Here is a 15,747-nt window from a genome sequence, read left to right on the forward strand (position 1 = left end):
TCGACATATGACGCCGTGAAGCTTTGACCATATTATAACACGCCAACGAGATTTATCATACATATGCTCGACCACAAACTAATACAGATATAAGTTTTGACTTTGACTTTTTTATATATCTACGCCGTCCAGCTTATATAAGTACTAAACTCTTATCCTAATTCAATTCATACTAAAAGTTTCCATAAAAAGAAAGCCTTCCTACAATGTCATCGCTTCTCTGTATCTTCCTCCTCTTTGCCGTCTTCATCAGCCACGGTGGAGCCGCTACCGAAGCTCCCGTCGAAGCAGTTAAGGACATCAATGGAAAACCTCTCCAAACACGCTTCTACTACTATATCTTGCCTGTAGTTCGCGGCCGCGGGGGTGGACTAACCATGTCCAAACCCGAGAACAAAACATGTCCAAGAAGTGTGATCCAAGACCGATTCGAAGTCTCTCAAGGCCTACCGGTTAGCTTCTCACCATATGACAAATCAAGAATCGTCCGTGTCTCAACTGATCAAAACATCAAGTTCTCTCCAACTTCGATCTGGGAGTTAGCCAATTTCGACGAGGCAACGAGTCAGAATTTCATTTCTACTTGTGGCGTTGAAGGGAATCCGGGTCAGACAACGGTTGATAACTGGTTCAAGATCGACAAATTTGACAATGATTACAAGATCAGGTTCTGTCCTACTGTCTGCAATTTCTGCAAAGTCATCTGCAGAGACGTTGGTGTGTTTGTGCAAGATGGAAAGAGAAGACTTGCTTTAAGTGATGTTCCATTAAAGGTTATGTTCAAAAGAGCATAGATACAACAAAAATATATACAATGCTTCTGTAACACCATTAATAAATAAATAAGAAGTCTTTTCACTTGTTTCTACAACTTAATTAATCAAACATATTTAGAAATCATCACCACGGAAGAATGGTCCATTGAAGAATGAAGTGGAGAAAGTACCTCCACTATTGGGGAAGAGAGTGAGGAAGCAAATGAGTCCAAGGACTATACCCCAAGCAAACCTATCGTCTCCGAGAGGTGTGATTTCGTCTTTTGCAGGTGTTTCTTCACCACCGCGGAAGAAAGTTGCGAATAGCCCCCAAGCTAAACATAAGACGCTTCCGCTGAGACCTCCGATACCGAGAAGGAGTGATGTGGTAAATGAGAGAATTGCAGCTGTGCTTCTTCCAAACATTGCTTGAGCGATTCGACCTCCTTCGAGTCTTCCACATGGTAATAAGTTCAATGAAGTCACTACCATACCTGAAAACAGTTTACTTACGGTTTATAATATAGTAAAAAACTAACAAGAGAAACCAACAAAAGTTATGAGGTTTACCCAAAAGACCAGCAAAAGCGAGAGGATCAACGGGAACTCCAACTCCTTCAACCGCATTAGGTAATACATTACCGAGATCATCCGCATAAGGACCGATAACGAATTGGATAAACGAAAGCAACGGGTTATTATCAAAGAACTGTGGCCTTATGTACCTGTGTAGAAGGTAATAAACCAATCAGAGACACAAAAACTGCATAGAAACAACAGTAACAAGAAATAAGAATTTCATCTAACAAATCCTTACAAAGCATTGTCTCCTCCATTGAAACTACCATCAGATATAAACGCGGCAGCTGCAAGAAGTAGGGAAGTCAGGTATGCACTAGCTGTACGCGCTACTGGGATATCGAATAAGGCCTTTTTATTAGGAAGCAATGACTCGTAATTGTTCATAACTCCTAAACAACCAGTCCAATTCGATGGCACCAGAAACGATGGGCTTAGTTTGACACCGTGTCGCGCAGCGGTTATTCTGGTTGCTATCTGAAACAAACAACTAACAGGTTTAGTGAGATGCATACAACAAAAAAATCTGGAGCTAGCTCCCTTGATTTACTTCAGCGTACCTCTGAGACGCCTAAGATGGAGAGGAACCCGCCAAAAAGAGGAACCACATTAGCAATGTAGTCATCAAAAGTAGCGTCGGGTTTAAGGAAGAAACCACTCATAAGAGCTATGGTTCCAAAGGTTGTAACACATAAAGCAATTGCACTAATATATCCCCAAGGAGTGCTTAATCTAGTTGATTCAAATTGTAGATCGATCTCCGCCTTAGGCTGCACCATACACACCTTTACAAGCAAACAAAGAACAAACAATTCAATATATATAGCCTTAATCATGAACCTCAAAGTTGGAGAATTTTATAGGCCTTCCGTCTACCTGTTTTGTGATCTCATTGGACCTTTCTTCCATAAACCACACAACAACATCACGCTCAGCTGCTTCAGATAGCTTTGCTTCAAGCTTAGGTGTGACTTCATCAATGGGTTTTCTCAGATTCCCAATAAAGATCCCTCCATCTCCAAACCGACGAACGTCCGTAGCGAAAAACGTATCGAACCCAAAACAGCTCTTTAACTGTGCATCATCACAAAAACTCTTTCAGAAACGATGCAATCCAAAACACACAAAAGAATCATCATGGCCGTATAGAGAAATGAACCATTTACCTTGTTGAGATCAAGAGCCTTGAAAGTCTCTTCAGCTTTCTCAAGCCTTTCTTTTTCTCTAGTCAAAGTTTCACGAGCCAAGCTGTTGAAAATTCCGATGATTGGATTCTCACTGTTGCTCTCTCTGTTCAGCTCTTTCAGCTTACGATCAGTTCTCGTCTTCTCAAGCTTTATCGCAGCTTCGATTGATGGATTCCCCATAAACTTCTTGAACTCTTCGTCCGTCTTCCAATCATTCTCTTGCTGCTTCGATTTCTTCTCCTCCTCCTCCTTCTCCTCTTCACTGATATCTGGAGAAGGCGACGCATTTTCGTTCCCGTGGTTCTCATTTTGCTCCTCCGCTATCGCCACCGGAGACGGAGCTTTGTTAGTAGACTCACGAACTCGATCATCTTCCGCTGAACATCTCAAAGGACACATGTGCCTCGTTCTGTACGTTTGATTCTCAAGTTTGGGAGGTAATAGTCTGTAACAGCGATGAGAACGCGAACTGTGACAGGATTTGAGAGTTAAGGAAAATGAAGAGGGAGTAGATACAAAAAGGGAAGCCATGTTTACAGAAGAAACTCACAAAGATTGAGACTTGACGAAGAAGAGACATGTCTCTGCGAAAGAATTTGTATAGAGGATGATGAAATGTCTGGAAAGTTTGAGAAGAAACTCAAAACAAAACAAGTGGAATGGTTTTTTATGCAACAAGACAATGTAATGTGTCAACATCAAATCCAATCCACATACGTGAAGAAGAGAAGATGAGAGAGAGAACCTGATTCGCTGTCATAGAAGAGAATCAAAAGAGAAGTTTAATAAGACATCAAATAATAGGATAAAACCTTAAGTCATTAGAGGGGAAACAAGATTCTGGTCGGAAACTACAAAAACGATCGAGCGAACAAACATATTATAAAGATATGTAAAAATCAAAGTGCGGTTTTTTTTGTTTTTGATGTGGTCTTCGCTCTTGTTCACTCTAAGAAGAGGCAGCAGCTGGTACTTTCTCTTCAGCGGCACCTTCGAATGTCTCACCAACTAGCTCTGGGACATCGTCATCATCCTCCTCTTGTATGGTTGCTGAGGCATTACCTTCACCAGGAACTTGTTTCTGGAACTGCTCTGCCAGCTTCTTTAGGTTGTCCATGTTGTCTGGTCCTGCAAGAGATCAAAATAAACATATTGGTTAAGGATCTTCGCTTAGGGGAAGAAACATCGTGAATATCTTGAATTCAGCTCAATAACATGGTACATACCGAGTTGGCTGATAATCTGAGGAAGGATATCTTGCAACTCTGCAGGTAAAAAAGGTTTACACATCAGTCAGTGAAAACGCACTGATAAAGAAACAAGAAAATAGAGATGAAAAGATATGAACAGATGCTTACTTTTGGTCACAGGAGTACCGCTAACTACCCATGTGTTTGCGGCAATTGAAGCTTGAACTGTAGTAACATTCAAAAGGAGAAACACAATCATCAATAACATGGAAACATGTTTTAAAACACCTAAATACAATACAAGAAAAAAAAGGCTGAATCAGAATCATACCCTTAGGGTTGATGAATTGAATGACAACATCATCCTTGAAGATGTTAACCTCTTCAATTGCAGGAATGGAATTAACTCCAATTCTTTTCAAGGTGCTTTGGAGCCTCTTGTCATCAGTGGTATTGGTCTTGTGCACAGCCTTCTTCTTTCTGCAGTAAATATCAAATGGTTTTATAACATCAATCACAGTAAATGCTAAGCATCGAAATAATGAAACTGGTAGGAAAAAAACAATATATATACCTTCTGACTGTACCCTTACCGCCAGTGCGGACGGTGTTAGCCATCTTCATCAACTTTTCACGATTCATCTGTATACAAAGCATAAGCCAAATCCATCAATCCCCCCAAATCTCATCACAAAACTATGGTTACTACATTCACAAAACCTACTGAGGAAAAAGAGTAGTAAATCTTCTGTGTAGCAAAGCTTCAAGTGAAGTAAGAAGGTTCAAAAAAGCGCCAAGAAAATCGACCTCAGATGCGCTTATGTCACTATTAGTCTAAACCTAAAGTTTCAACCTTTTTCAATCATTTAGGTACCCAGTCCCCTAATCAAACCCACAGAAGCTAAAAAAACAGTAAAGATCATCTCCGAAATTTCAAAGACGGACAACACTAAACCTCAATCCATAAAGAAGCGAAATGAATCAAGAAACAAGTTATATCTGAAATGCGAGTTTGACCGGTTTGCAAAATCAGAAAATCAAACGGTACGAGAAAGTTAAAGAACGGGACAATACAGTGGTGGATTTACCTTGAGATTAGGGTTCTTCACCTTCCGAAGAGTGTTAGGAGGAGATAACAAAAAAAAAAAATGCAAAACGAAAAACAGAAGAGAGACGCGGGGCGGCGCTGGAGGGTTTTGCCCTTTTTAACTATATGCTATTCGGAGTCAAGCTCGTCTGTTAATCCAACGGTGTATATCAGAACTTCCATAAAGATGTCTCAATCTCTACCGTTGGATCTTCTAACGAGGCTCAACTAATAATTATGGCCCAATCATTTCCCTCACCCATAGGCCCAATATAAGCTGGCCTTATAAAATATTATCAGAATTTTGACCCGTTTTAGAGCGTACCAAACCAGAATTTCAGAAATCGATTGCCGCGTTTGGTGGAACGTTTCAATTTTTTATCAATGAACTGACTAGAAGAAGCAATGAACTGACTAGAAGAAGGAAGCAGCTATTCGATTATTGATAATCTCAAGTACTCAACATTGGTACATTTATTAGAAAATAAAGTTTGCTCACGGGTACCAAATCCATGAATATAAAATTACAATAAATAGAGTCACAAAGATTTTGTATAGAACCAAAACGCAAACGCATAAACATTCAAATGTACAGAGAATGAATTGCGTTTGAGTTTGGACGTTTTTTTTGTTTACTGTTTCTTCTGCACAACATTCTCCAAATACCATTCATAAGTTTGGGAGAGACCATCTTTTAAAGTAATCTTGGGTGTCCATCCCAAAGAAGCAAGCTTCGAGTTATCCATCAGTTTCCTTGGTGTTCCATCCGGTTTTGAGCAATCCCAAACAAGCTTCCCTTTAAACCCAACAACTTCCTTAACCAACTCAGCCAATTCTTTGATCGTCACTTCAACACCACTACCAACATTAACATGCTCAAACCCACTGTATCGATCCATCAAGAAAACGCAAGCATCAGCCAAATCATCGACATGTAAAAACTCCCTCAACGGACTCCCGCTTCCCCAAACCACAACTTCATCTGCATTGTTGGCTTTAGCTTCATGGAACCTCCTCATGAGAGCAGGAAGCACATGTGAATTCTCCGGGTGGAAATTGTCGTTCGGACCATAAAGATTCGTGGGCATACCGGATATAGCATCCCATTGATGCTGGATCCTGTACGCTTGACACATCTTAATCCCTGCAATCTTGGCAATGGCGTACCATTCGTTAGTCGGTTCGAGCGGACCAGTGAGAAGAGCTGATTCAGGGATCGGCTGAGGAGCGAATTTAGGGTAAATGCAAGATGAGCCGAGGAAGAGGAGTTTCTTCACACCGTGTGTGTAAGCAGAGTGGATGACATTGGTCTGGATTTGGAGATTGACACCGATGAAATCAGCTGGGTACGTGTTGTTGGCATGAATCCCACCGACTTTAGCTGCAGCGAGGATGACATAAACTGGCTTCTCTGTAGCAAAGAAGGACTCAACATCGGATTGGCTAGTGAGATCAAGCTCTGAATGGGTTCTAAGGACGAGGTTTTTGAAACCCTGATCCTGGAGCTTGCGGACTATGGCTGATCCAACCAGTCCTCTGTGTCCAGCGACAAAGATCTTAGCTGATTTCTCCATTTCTACACAGAATTACGATAAATCAAATGACCTAGGGTTCCAAATTTTCACCACGAGAATTCTCAATTCCATATAATTTCGTATGAAACCATTTAAATCCAGATAATTACATTATTATAGAGAGATGGAAATTTTAAAGATTGACGTACCCGATGATGCTGTGGTGTCCGCCATTGTCGAGGTTTGTACGAGAGAAGATGAGGGATTGAAGAAAGGGGATTTTGACTTATAGCTAAGCAGTTTTTTCGAAGTCAACGAACATGAAACGTAGATTTGTAGGTAAAGTTTATATACCTCGGCGAATGTGAGGTGGAGGAGATCTGAATACCCGCCGGCGATCTGAGTTGGTGTCGGCCACTTCTTTTTATTTTTAGATGAGAGCATCAGTTCAGAATATTCATTCAATCCTGGCCCATGGGCCTTAATAAACGAGTCACCTCATTCTCTGTCCATTTAACTTGTACTTTATTGCACTGTTAACCGGACAAAATTCCGGTTCTCAGTTACTAATTTGAGTCAATCAAACTGTTGTGATGGTTAAACCGGTTCGCTGCTGTGAGCCTGTGAGAGTGTGTGAGGTGCCAAATTGATAGAATGATAGTGGGCGCATTAACTCGGTGGTTTCCGTACCATCCATAAGAAGAGACTTCGAAATCAAGGATTCAAATACATGTAGCGAGGACAGGGGTTAATTAACATGGTTTGGTACAGGGCTACCCAATTAATTTGCATGAACATTTACAAATTTCAATTTTTTTATACATCTCTCTCATTGGACATGTATGATTGGCAAACACAAACAAGTAGGGTCTGATTGGTGACCACGTTTAAACGAGGCAGTTAAAAAATTATCAGCGGTTGTAAAAAAGGCGGTTAAAAAGAAAGCGGTTAAAGATAACAGATAGAAAAGATGGTGTGGTAGAAGAGAGCGGTTGAGTATTTAGATTGATTGGTATCATTATAGCGGTTGAATAGTACAAATTATATTAAATTATAAAAAAATTGAAAATAAATTTAATTAAATAATAAAAATATGGAAGATAAAATATGTATATATATGTTAAAAAAATTACCAGGTTAAATCTATTGTAATGCACATGTAAAATTAGATTTTATAGACTGATTAAATATCTGATGATATAATAATTAAAAAACAAATAATAAAATAATACAAAAGATGTTACTGTACAATAACCCAAAACAAACGTACCATATAGAGGAGAGTTTGCAATCACTCTTCCAACCACCTAAAATCCATTTTGAACGCTCATTATAACCACCAAATCTAACCACTCTTATCAACCGCTCTTTCCAAACGCTTTGTTGATTGGTGAACATGAGAGTGGTTCGTTTGCAAACGACCTTAATTAGTGTAACCAATCAGAGCCGTAATGGTAGTTAGCAAATGACGCTGTGACCGCCAGGGGTTAGATCCAAGGGTAAAGTATATATTATAATGTTCTTAGACCTCTTCTTTACACAATAAGAGGACAAAAATAATCAATTTATGTATTGAAAAATTCGCTCATAGACCTTTCGGAGAAACGAATTAGGGGAAGGAAATAGAAGAACCACTTGGTTGCAACTCAAAATAGTACTTAATCCGTAGTCAAAGATGATTAATACTAAATTTTGATTGGCTGCAACTCTACAACTCTGAGCTGTAGTAAGTAAAAAAAGGGATGTTGGGAGTTGACTTTTGATGTTTTGAGCTATCAGATATTTGTCACTGTTTGATTTCTTCTACGGCCAACACCGTTTCGGACATAACAAACAAGTTGCATTGTACTAGACCTGGTCTAAAGAAACGATAAACTTAACCTTCCCTATAAACCTATAAGTATCCGTCTCAGCCATGCATACTTGTTTAACAAGAAACATTTCAGCATCATGAACGGAAACAAGAATTACTCCTCCCTGTTTCTCTTTTCTTTTCTAATTCTACCCATCCTTCATTCAAGCTCTTGTACACCCAAATGTGGAGATGTCCAGATCCCGTTCCCCTTTGGAGTCGAAGACGGTTGCTATCTCGATGAGTGGTACAAAATCGAATGTCGACCAAATGCTACTTCCGGGAAAAGTTTCCCATTCCTTCCCAAAATCAACATGGAGGTTGTAAATATTTTCCTTCCTGTGGCCAATTATAATCTCTTTGCTAGTTCCCCAAAATTCTCTTCAATTCGTGTCAAAAGTTCGATTGCATCCATGGGATGTTCTAGCAGTGGAGAAGAGTTTGGATCGACTTTGAATTTGACGGACTCTCCTTTTTTCTTTGGGGACAAAAACTACCTGGTAGCTGTTGGTTGCAACAACAAGGCGTCGCTGACAAATGTAGAACCAAGTATGGTGGGGTGCGAGTCAACTTGCACTACAAGCAAAAACGCACAGAGCATATCTTTGTTCAACAAAGTTGGATGCTCTGAGTCTTCCTACAGCAACACTCAAAACATCTTGCCTAACAACTACATACCGTTTTGCAATAAGACGCAAAAACAAGAAGACACAATCTGCAACGGGAACGGATGCTGCCAGGCAAAAGCACCTGATGGTGCTCAACAACTCATTGGTGTCACAATAGCGAACACTAGTAATGGAAACTTGACAAAGGGAGGAGAATGCAAAGTCGCCTTCTTAACAGATGAAGTCTACACTTTATGGAATGCATCCAATCCAGAACTATTTTTCTCAAATGGATACGCTACTGTTAGCCTAGGATGGTTCATCCAAACTAAGAATCATTCGTTCCTAGAGTCACTGGACTGCCGAAACAGAGAAGAGTTCGATAGAAGTAAAAGATTCTCTATTAAGATATCAGCAAAATGCACATGCGATAATCATACAGCTTCCGGGATCAATTATGCAAGTTGTGCATGTGCTAGCGGGTACAAGGGTAATCCATACCTTTTAGACGACTGCCAAGGTAAGTAATTGGCTAATTGCTCCTTCTATATTTCTGTTTCCTTTTGTATCTCACATCACCCATCATTTCAGTACAAATTCACGATTTCCTTTTTATAAGTAGATCATGACTTGTTCATTTGCAGACGTTAATGAGTGTGCCAGAAAACCACACAATCCCTGTTGGGATAGCAGTATTTTATATCGCAAGACTTGTAAGAATACGCCGGGAAGTCATGAATGCGTGGACTACCACATTCCAGAAGTAATGATAGGTAAGTCACTGAATTTGTTATATATCGAAATTCAAACTACAAAAAAAATTTAGATATTTAGAAAAAATGATGATGAAACTCTAGTTTTTCTTGTGCGGTGTTTGCAGGATTAGGTGCAGGTTTTTTTGTCTTAATCGTAGGCTGTGGTACATGGGGGTTGAGAAAGCAAAATAGAAAAAGAAGGATGACAAAGCGCAAGAGGAAATTCTTCAAACGTAACGGAGGACTATTGTTGCAGCAACAGTTACATACAACTCAAGGCAGAGTTGAGAAAACAAAAATATTTAGCTCGAGAGAGCTGGAGAAAGCCACTGATAACTTCAACGAAAGCAGGATTATTGGAGAAGGTGGCCAAGGAACTGTGTACAAAGGTATGCTTGTAGATGGTAGATCCGTAGCAGTCAAGAAATCCAATGTTGTAGATGAAGACAAACTACTAGAGTTCATCAACGAGGTCATCATTCTCTCCCAGATCAACCATAGACATGTCGTGAAGCTTTTGGGATGTTGTCTTGAGACGGAGGTTCCTATTTTGGTTTACGAGTTTATAACCAATGGAAACCTGTTCCAACATCTCCATGAAGAATTTGATGACTACACAGTGTTATGGGGTGTACGTATGCGCATTGCCGTAGATATTGCAGGAGCTTTTTCCTATCTTCACACTGCCGCGAGTTATCCAATCTATCACAGAGATATCAAGTCAACAAACATATTACTAGATGAGAAGTACCGAGCCAAAGTTTCTGATTTTGGGACTTCAAGATCAGTTACTATAGATCATACTCATTGGACCACGCTAATATCAGGTACAGTCGGGTATGTGGATCCTGAATACTACGGGTCAAGCCATTTCACCGAAAAGAGTGATGTTTATAGTTTTGGGGTTGTCCTAGTGGAGCTTATTACGGGAGAGAAGCCTGTTATAACCATTTCGAATACTCAAGAAATAAAAGGGTTGGCAGATTATTTCAGACTTGCAATGAAAGAGAACAGACTCTTTGATATCATTGATGATCGAATTAGGAATGATTGCAAGCTTGAACAAGTAATTGCAATGGCACATTTGGCGATGAGGTGTCTGAAGAAGGCCGGGAAGACTCGGCCAGATATGAGAGAAGTTTCAACAGCTTTGGAGAGGATATGTTCATCTCCAGAGGATTTTCAGGTGCAAATTCAAATTGATGGAGAAGAGAGAATATACAGAGACGATTCTTATAGAACGGTCACTTCAAGAACAATGTGAAGCAATGGGGAGCAATTTGATGGTCGTCTCAAAGTCTTAGTAATAATGTTGTCATATACGTTTAATGTATTTTGTAAAGGCTTTGTTAACTTGTTTTTTTACAGCTCAATTGATTTTTCTATATTTATAATGGTTCTCATTCTCAAAGGCAACAACTCTTCAACTTGCCAGTCCATTGTTTGACTTATCAGCTCACCACCCATACTATCAGATTCTAAACTATAACTCAATAGTCAATAGTAATAGAGAGAGATTAATGGCGATAGATAGAGAAACTATGAAATAAACTAGACCAATAAGCCAATAATAGTAACTTAGTTGTTGTAAATAGACAAAAAGAAGTAAGAAAAAAAACAAACAGAAGTCAATGCCCGAACCATACAAAAAAACATTTTTGTGCATGGTGCGTTCTTGACTCCCACTTTCCACTAAACTTATTAAAAAAAAAGAAACCCCAAAAAAATGAACAAGAGAGAGAGAGAGATACCCAGAAGAATAATGATTTCTTAGACCCTTTGCAGGCATTGAAGACAAATACTTTTAATGACCTTTCACTTCTCTGCTCATTGAAGACCCTTCTCAGAAATCAGATGGGGAAATACTAGCTTTTAATGACGACGTCTCAAGCAGTTGAAGGACAATTCAAGGTGGTTTTAATTTGGTGGACAGTAGTATTGATGAGATTATTAACTGTCTCCATTGACTCCATGTTCAGTTTTGCCGGTTGCAAACCACTCACCATTATCTGAAACCCAACCGTTATCAATGATCCTCCTACTCCTCCTTTGCTGCTTCCGTCTGGTGTAATGGCGAACCCTGAGGGTAAAATGGGAATACAAGATGTGTCTTGACCGCTCATTGCTATGTTCAATGCTGGTATATCCACTGGAGTGTATATCACAAGCGCTGCACCAGATGAGTCTATGCAGCTTTCTTGTAGGATCAGCATGTTGTTTTGTGCTGACGATGTATTGAATCCCTGATGATATATCACAAACGAACCAAACCACCAATCATTAGAATCAAGAATTTAAAAATCTATATAGTGTCAAAATGAGGAAGCTTACACGAAGAACCGATATGCAGTTTCCAGGATTTGACCCGTTTGCAATATTAGCAACTTCTTGAACAGAGTTTCCATTTGAAAGAACGTCCCACTATAAACGAAACGGAGAAAGAACAAAGATAATGTCAGTTTTAAAAACACCGAATGATTCTTGTTTCTATGGTAATGTTAAATCTGTGTAGTACCTGAGGCCGAGTTCTTTCATCTTTGAGGAAATTGAAAACGTTCTGTGGAGAATTTGGGAGCCAGAAACTGGTGGCTGCACATAGAACCATCCCATTTGGTTCATGTCGGCTCTTATGCGAAGTCACACGGACCGCAAATTCATCCAGTCCGGAGACAACAGTTGAGCGAGTGTTGTGAGATGTGCCAACACTCAAGCAGAAGTTGCTTACCATTCTGTGAGCAAGTCTCATTATACTTCTCTTCCCTTCTGGCGATGGAATCACTGAATTGATTTCAAACGGGTCACTTATGGTTTGATTATCTGATCAACTAAGTTTTCTAAAAAAATGTCTTAAGTTACCTCCACCAAGTTCAAGGGATGATGTTGCAGGTTCCAATAGATTCGTGAACCTCTCACACATCCTTTGGAGAGTAGAGATCCAACGTTCAGCTCCAAAAGCTAATCCTTTGTGTACACTATCTTTAAATATCTCATGAACCGGTTCTTGCTCCTCGAATTCAGCATGTTCAACCCAAGTAACCTGTTGTTGTATATTTAAACGATACAGTAAAATGATATGAGATGCTAAAAGAATGAAACAAAACAAAACGGTTACAAACCTTTGAATAGCCATTGGACATATCTTGAATAAGGCAACCAGAAGGAAATCTATATGACCGAGATTGAGATACAAACTGAGGAAACTCATAGGAGACATTTGCAATAGCCCAAGTTCCATGTTCAATCTGCTGACAGTATCTTAGCACACAGAACTCACGTGTGGCTACCAATGGCGAAAGCACCTGAAGCTCTTCAATCATCTAACACAAGCCAAAGCTAAGTTGAGCAGGAGTTTCACACAAATATTATCATCTTTTAAGAGCAATTAGTGTTTCATTTACCAAATGTAATGCATCTCCATGGTTTCCACGCAATCCTGATGAAATCACTGCAAGGGTTTTAGATGCTGCAACGATTGAGGGGAAAAGATCTGCTGATTTAACCTGCAAATTAATGAAAAACTATATGAGACAAATAAGAAACCGAATGTGAACAAAAAAAAACTTTGATATGGGTTATATATGACTTACAGAATCCATGAGCATGTCCACAAGTATCAAAGCATTAGTGAAAACAACACCAGAAGATCTAGATGCTTCCATTCGAAGGTTATTCTTCTTTCCACCACTAGTACTTGATCTTGGAAATATATTCTCATAGCTTTCAAGATTGAGAACGTCTCTGGATCCATCAGTGTTGATCCATAGAGGCTCATTAGTTTGAAGAAGCCTAAGCAATTCTTCCACAGCGGTCACAGCAATGTTGGTCATAAGAGACTTGTCCATCTCTGATAAAACCAAGTTTGGTTGAGATGGCAAAGTAGGTACAGCCATTGAAGAACAACTTCCTGGAAGAAGATCAAAATCAAGTGAAGGACCGCTATGGAATAACTCTAATGGCGAAACATGCATAGGATTTAGCAATGGTGGAAGATGAGAGATTGGTCTCCCTATGAATTTAGCAGCAATACTCGAAACCCTTTCGAGCTGCCAAAAAGAGAACATGAAATGTTAATGGAAGTTAAAACACTAAAAGCAATCACAATGCAACAAAATTGTCTCAGAGAAAAAACAAAACCTCATCTCTAAGCTGTGCATTTTCGATGCGAAGCTTTTGTTCATCAAAGTAAGCGTCGTCATTAAGAGGAGAGTCACCACAGTTGGGGCAAATGGCATGTTTAATAGCTTCTCTAATGGCAATGTTTTCGCAACGAATCTTATCATTCTCTTCTTTCAGTGCACAATTATCAGCTCTCTCGTGTTGTGCCTGCAAAAACACAACAGAAAAGCAAAAAAATTAGAGACTTTTATGGATACAAAACAAGAAAGAGAGAAACTTTACAAAAAAATACAAAACCTTCTTTTGTGTTCTTCTGTTTTGAAACCAGAACTTGATCTGTCTCGGAGCTAAACCCAATTCTCTACTAAGTTGAGTCCTCTGTTTCTCATCTGGATGTTGACACTCATTGAAAGTACTGAAAACAAAGACCAATGTCATCAGAGAACAGAGGATAGAAAACAAAAAGAACAAATGAAACAAGGAGAAGAAAAGGGGCTAATACGATTCGAGGCGTTGGATCTGGTGAGGAGTGTGACGGTGAAATCGTTTCTTCTTCTTGTTCTTCTTATCGGTTTCAGAGCCGTCGTGATTTTGGCTGTCACCGAAAAACTCCATGTTCATCAAAGTGTAGTGTCGAGTAGAACAGTATCTCTCGTCCTTTGAACCAAATCAGTAAGGGTAAACTTACTAACTCTGGACCATCACACAACTGTAAATAACCATTAACGCCCAACCTAGTGGAACAAAAAGAAGAAAGTTTCAAACTTTATTTCTTCCCTTAATCAAAAAAAAAAAAGATCTCTAAAAGAGAATAAAAAAAGGAAAAGAGAAGAAACGAAACGGAAGAGAATCTGAGAAAATATATATTCTAAGGGGGGGGGGGGGGGGGGGGAAGAAGGAAAGGCTAGATTTGGTATACGATGGTTTAATTTAAAAGCCAAAAGAAGAAGAATCAAATGTAATAAAATCCCCAAAAAAAATTTCAAAACCCGTAATTATGGTCCTTGGAAAGGAGAGTAAAAGTTTTGATCTTATGATGGACCTTTCATCTCGAGCCTATCATCATAAGGAGAGCAGCGCCATTAGTGCTTTTTTTGATTTGCTCATCTCTCTCTCTCTCTTTCCCACCTTTCGCTCCTTTTACATTCATTGCAGATTCCAAAATCTCTCTCTCTCTTCTTACCTGTCTCCCCCTTCAGAAATTGCGTAACTGATACTGATGGGTTTTTAATGGCGTTTCTTTTTGACAGAGGGAGAGAGAGAGAGAGAGAGAGAGAGAGAGGTTATGATGGGTTTTTAATTCTCTTGCTTCTTTCTCCATTACTCTGCCCAACAAAGTACTACTACTACTACTACTACTCTACCTCTACCCTCTCTTTCTCTCTTTCTCTGATGCTCCCCTCTAATGCTCTCATACCAAACCCTTTTTTTTTTTTTTTTTTTAAACCCTTTCTTTTTTATGTCTCCGGTGATATTAGTTCCGGTTTATTAAAATGGTCCGGCGTGTTTAAAATTCACCTGAGGTTTTAAAAAACCGGCACGAGCAAGGTTTTTCTTTTTTCTATCAAGGTTGTCTCATGTAATGACAAAATTTGACTTTTCCTTCTGGGTTTTTGCTGACTTCATCTTCTCCTCTTTTTCTTCCTTTTGCTTTATTAAATTAATACCGATTTTTACTAAATAATTCACAAAAATTGGAAATGTTCTTACATGTTCTTGTATGCAAAAATCACATAAACCAGCATACGTAGTTTAGGGAAAATTATACTTTTTGTTTGCTAAATACTCAATTAATGCGTGAAGTTGTACTCATCTTTTTTTCTCTTTTTTTTTTTTTTTGTAATAAATGGTGGCTAATATAGGAGTACAATGAAATATCCATATTTATCGCATCTCGTTTCCTGAGGAACATCAAACACTCGATATGTGCGAATTAATGACTACTTCAATACAACCCCTGATTAGAACACCTACTTGTTAAATTTTCAGACATGATATTAACGTGTGACAGTATCTTCTCATCTAATGCTCTTGTTTGAGCTGTAACAAAATTAATTGCACATAATAATAATTGCCTCTCAATAATCTGCAGCTGCCATGTAAA

General features: G+C 39.1%; 6 protein-coding genes across 8 annotated transcripts; 2 read left to right on the forward strand and 4 right to left on the reverse strand.

Moving 5' to 3' along the window:
- Nucleotides 1-85: 85 nt before the first annotated feature.
- LOC104740487 (kunitz trypsin inhibitor 5) lies at nt 86-861 on the forward strand. Its single transcript, XM_010461104.3, has one exon. It carries the CDS (start codon nt 207-209, stop codon nt 792-794), a length of 588 nt encoding a protein of 195 aa, XP_010459406.1. The 5' UTR covers nt 86-206; the 3' UTR covers nt 795-861.
- LOC104740486 (putative zinc metallopeptidase EGY3, chloroplastic) lies at nt 748-3,220 on the reverse strand. 2 transcript variants are annotated; one of them, XM_010461102.3, is made up of 7 exons: nt 3,072-3,220; nt 2,501-2,990; nt 2,211-2,408; nt 1,895-2,119; nt 1,573-1,811; nt 1,326-1,480; nt 748-1,249 (listed from the first exon to the last, which is right to left on the reverse strand). In XM_010461102.3, the coding sequence occupies exons 1-7, from the start codon at nt 3,218-3,220 to the stop codon at nt 891-893; spliced, it is 1,815 nt and encodes a 604-aa protein (XP_010459404.3). In that variant the 3' UTR covers nt 748-890. The 2 variants fall into 2 exon arrangements, with proteins under 2 accessions (XP_010459404.3, XP_010459405.2); XM_010461103.3 differs by having other exon boundaries at nt 2,501-3,155.
- Nucleotides 3,221-3,319: 99 nt separating this feature from the next.
- On the reverse strand, nt 3,320-4,974 carry LOC104740485 (basic transcription factor 3). Its single transcript, XM_010461101.3, has 6 exons — nt 4,800-4,974; nt 4,286-4,353; nt 4,043-4,191; nt 3,880-3,936; nt 3,748-3,786; nt 3,320-3,649 (listed from the first exon to the last, which is right to left on the reverse strand). Exons 2-6 carry the CDS (start codon nt 4,351-4,353, stop codon nt 3,471-3,473), a joined length of 492 nt encoding a protein of 163 aa, XP_010459403.1. The 5' UTR covers nt 4,800-4,974; the 3' UTR covers nt 3,320-3,470.
- Nucleotides 4,975-5,254: 280 nt separating this feature from the next.
- On the reverse strand, nt 5,255-6,806 carry LOC104740488 (putative GDP-L-fucose synthase 2). The gene is made up of 2 exons (XM_010461105.3): nt 6,522-6,806; nt 5,255-6,374 (listed from the first exon to the last, which is right to left on the reverse strand). The coding sequence occupies exons 1-2, from the start codon at nt 6,754-6,756 to the stop codon at nt 5,431-5,433; spliced, it is 1,179 nt and encodes a 392-aa protein (XP_010459407.1). The 5' UTR covers nt 6,757-6,806; the 3' UTR covers nt 5,255-5,430.
- Nucleotides 6,807-8,262: 1,456 nt separating this feature from the next.
- LOC104740490 (putative wall-associated receptor kinase-like 13) lies at nt 8,263-10,798 on the forward strand. The gene is made up of 3 exons (XM_010461106.3): nt 8,263-9,292; nt 9,417-9,545; nt 9,653-10,798. Exons 1-3 carry the CDS (start codon nt 8,263-8,265, stop codon nt 10,789-10,791), a joined length of 2,298 nt encoding a protein of 765 aa, XP_010459408.3. The 3' UTR covers nt 10,792-10,798.
- A 258-nt stretch (nt 10,799-11,056) lies between these two features.
- LOC104743364 (homeobox-leucine zipper protein HDG12) lies at nt 11,057-15,163 on the reverse strand. 2 transcript variants are annotated; one of them, XM_087483259.1, is made up of 11 exons: nt 14,686-15,163; nt 14,146-14,377; nt 13,941-14,058; nt 13,662-13,850; nt 13,115-13,570; nt 12,926-13,027; nt 12,644-12,844; nt 12,384-12,564; nt 12,043-12,305; nt 11,859-11,948; nt 11,057-11,770 (listed from the first exon to the last, which is right to left on the reverse strand). In XM_087483259.1, exons 2-11 carry the CDS (start codon nt 14,262-14,264, stop codon nt 11,414-11,416), a joined length of 2,076 nt encoding a protein of 691 aa, XP_087339385.1. In that variant the 5' UTR covers nt 14,265-14,377; nt 14,686-15,163; the 3' UTR covers nt 11,057-11,413. The 2 variants fall into 2 exon arrangements, with proteins under 2 accessions (XP_087339385.1, XP_087339386.1); XM_087483260.1 differs by lacking the exon at nt 14,686-15,163 and having other exon boundaries at nt 14,146-14,649.
- Nucleotides 15,164-15,747: the final 584 nt, after the last annotated feature.

This window comes from Camelina sativa, chromosome 14, assembly GCF_030686135.1.
Source record: "Camelina sativa cultivar CO46 ecotype springtype chromosome 14, ASM3068613v1".
Lineage (NCBI taxonomy): Eukaryota > Viridiplantae > Streptophyta > Magnoliopsida > Brassicales > Brassicaceae > Camelina > Camelina sativa.

Bases quoted from the DNA above. Each gene is read 5' to 3' on its own strand.
- LOC104740487 (XM_010461104.3), top strand. From the start codon at position 207: ATGTCATCGCTTCTCTGTATCTTCCTCCTCTTTGCCGTCTTCATCAGC.
- LOC104740486 (XM_010461102.3), bottom strand. From the start codon at position 3,220: ATGTTGACACATTACATTGTCTTGTTGCATAAAAAACCATTCCACTTG. The intron at 2,991-3,071 runs GTGAGTTTCTTC...ATCCTGTCACAG, and splicing joins TTCGTCAAGTCTCAATCTTT to TTCGCGTTCTCATCGCTGTT. The intron at 1,250-1,325 runs GTAAACCTCATA...AACTGTTTTCAG, and splicing joins CGCTTTTGCTGGTCTTTTGG to GTATGGTAGTGACTTCATTG.
- LOC104740485 (XM_010461101.3), bottom strand. From the start codon at position 4,353: ATGAATCGTGAAAAGTTGATGAAGATGGCTAACACCGTCCGCACTGGC. The intron at 4,192-4,285 runs GTATATATATTG...TATTTACTGCAG, and splicing joins GGTAAGGGTACAGTCAGAAG to AAAGAAGAAGGCTGTGCACA. The intron at 3,937-4,042 runs GTATGATTCTGA...ATGTTACTACAG, and splicing joins TCAATTCATCAACCCTAAGG to TTCAAGCTTCAATTGCCGCA.
- LOC104740488 (XM_010461105.3), bottom strand. From the start codon at position 6,756: ATGCTCTCATCTAAAAATAAAAAGAAGTGGCCGACACCAACTCAGATC. The intron at 6,375-6,521 runs GTACGTCAATCT...AATTCTGTGTAG, and splicing joins GGACACCACAGCATCATCGG to AAATGGAGAAATCAGCTAAG.
- LOC104740490 (XM_010461106.3), top strand. From the start codon at position 8,263: ATGAACGGAAACAAGAATTACTCCTCCCTGTTTCTCTTTTCTTTTCTA. The intron at 9,293-9,416 runs GTAAGTAATTGG...GTTCATTTGCAG, and splicing joins CCTTTTAGACGACTGCCAAG to ACGTTAATGAGTGTGCCAGA. The intron at 9,546-9,652 runs GTAAGTCACTGA...CGGTGTTTGCAG, and splicing joins CATTCCAGAAGTAATGATAG to GATTAGGTGCAGGTTTTTTT.
- LOC104743364 (XM_087483259.1), bottom strand. From the start codon at position 14,264: ATGAACATGGAGTTTTTCGGTGACAGCCAAAATCACGACGGCTCTGAA. The intron at 12,565-12,643 runs GTTTGTAACCGT...ATACAACAACAG, and splicing joins TGTCCAATGGCTATTCAAAG to GTTACTTGGGTTGAACATGC. The intron at 11,949-12,042 runs GTACTACACAGA...TTTCGTTTATAG, and splicing joins ATGAAAGAACTCGGCCTCAG to TGGGACGTTCTTTCAAATGG.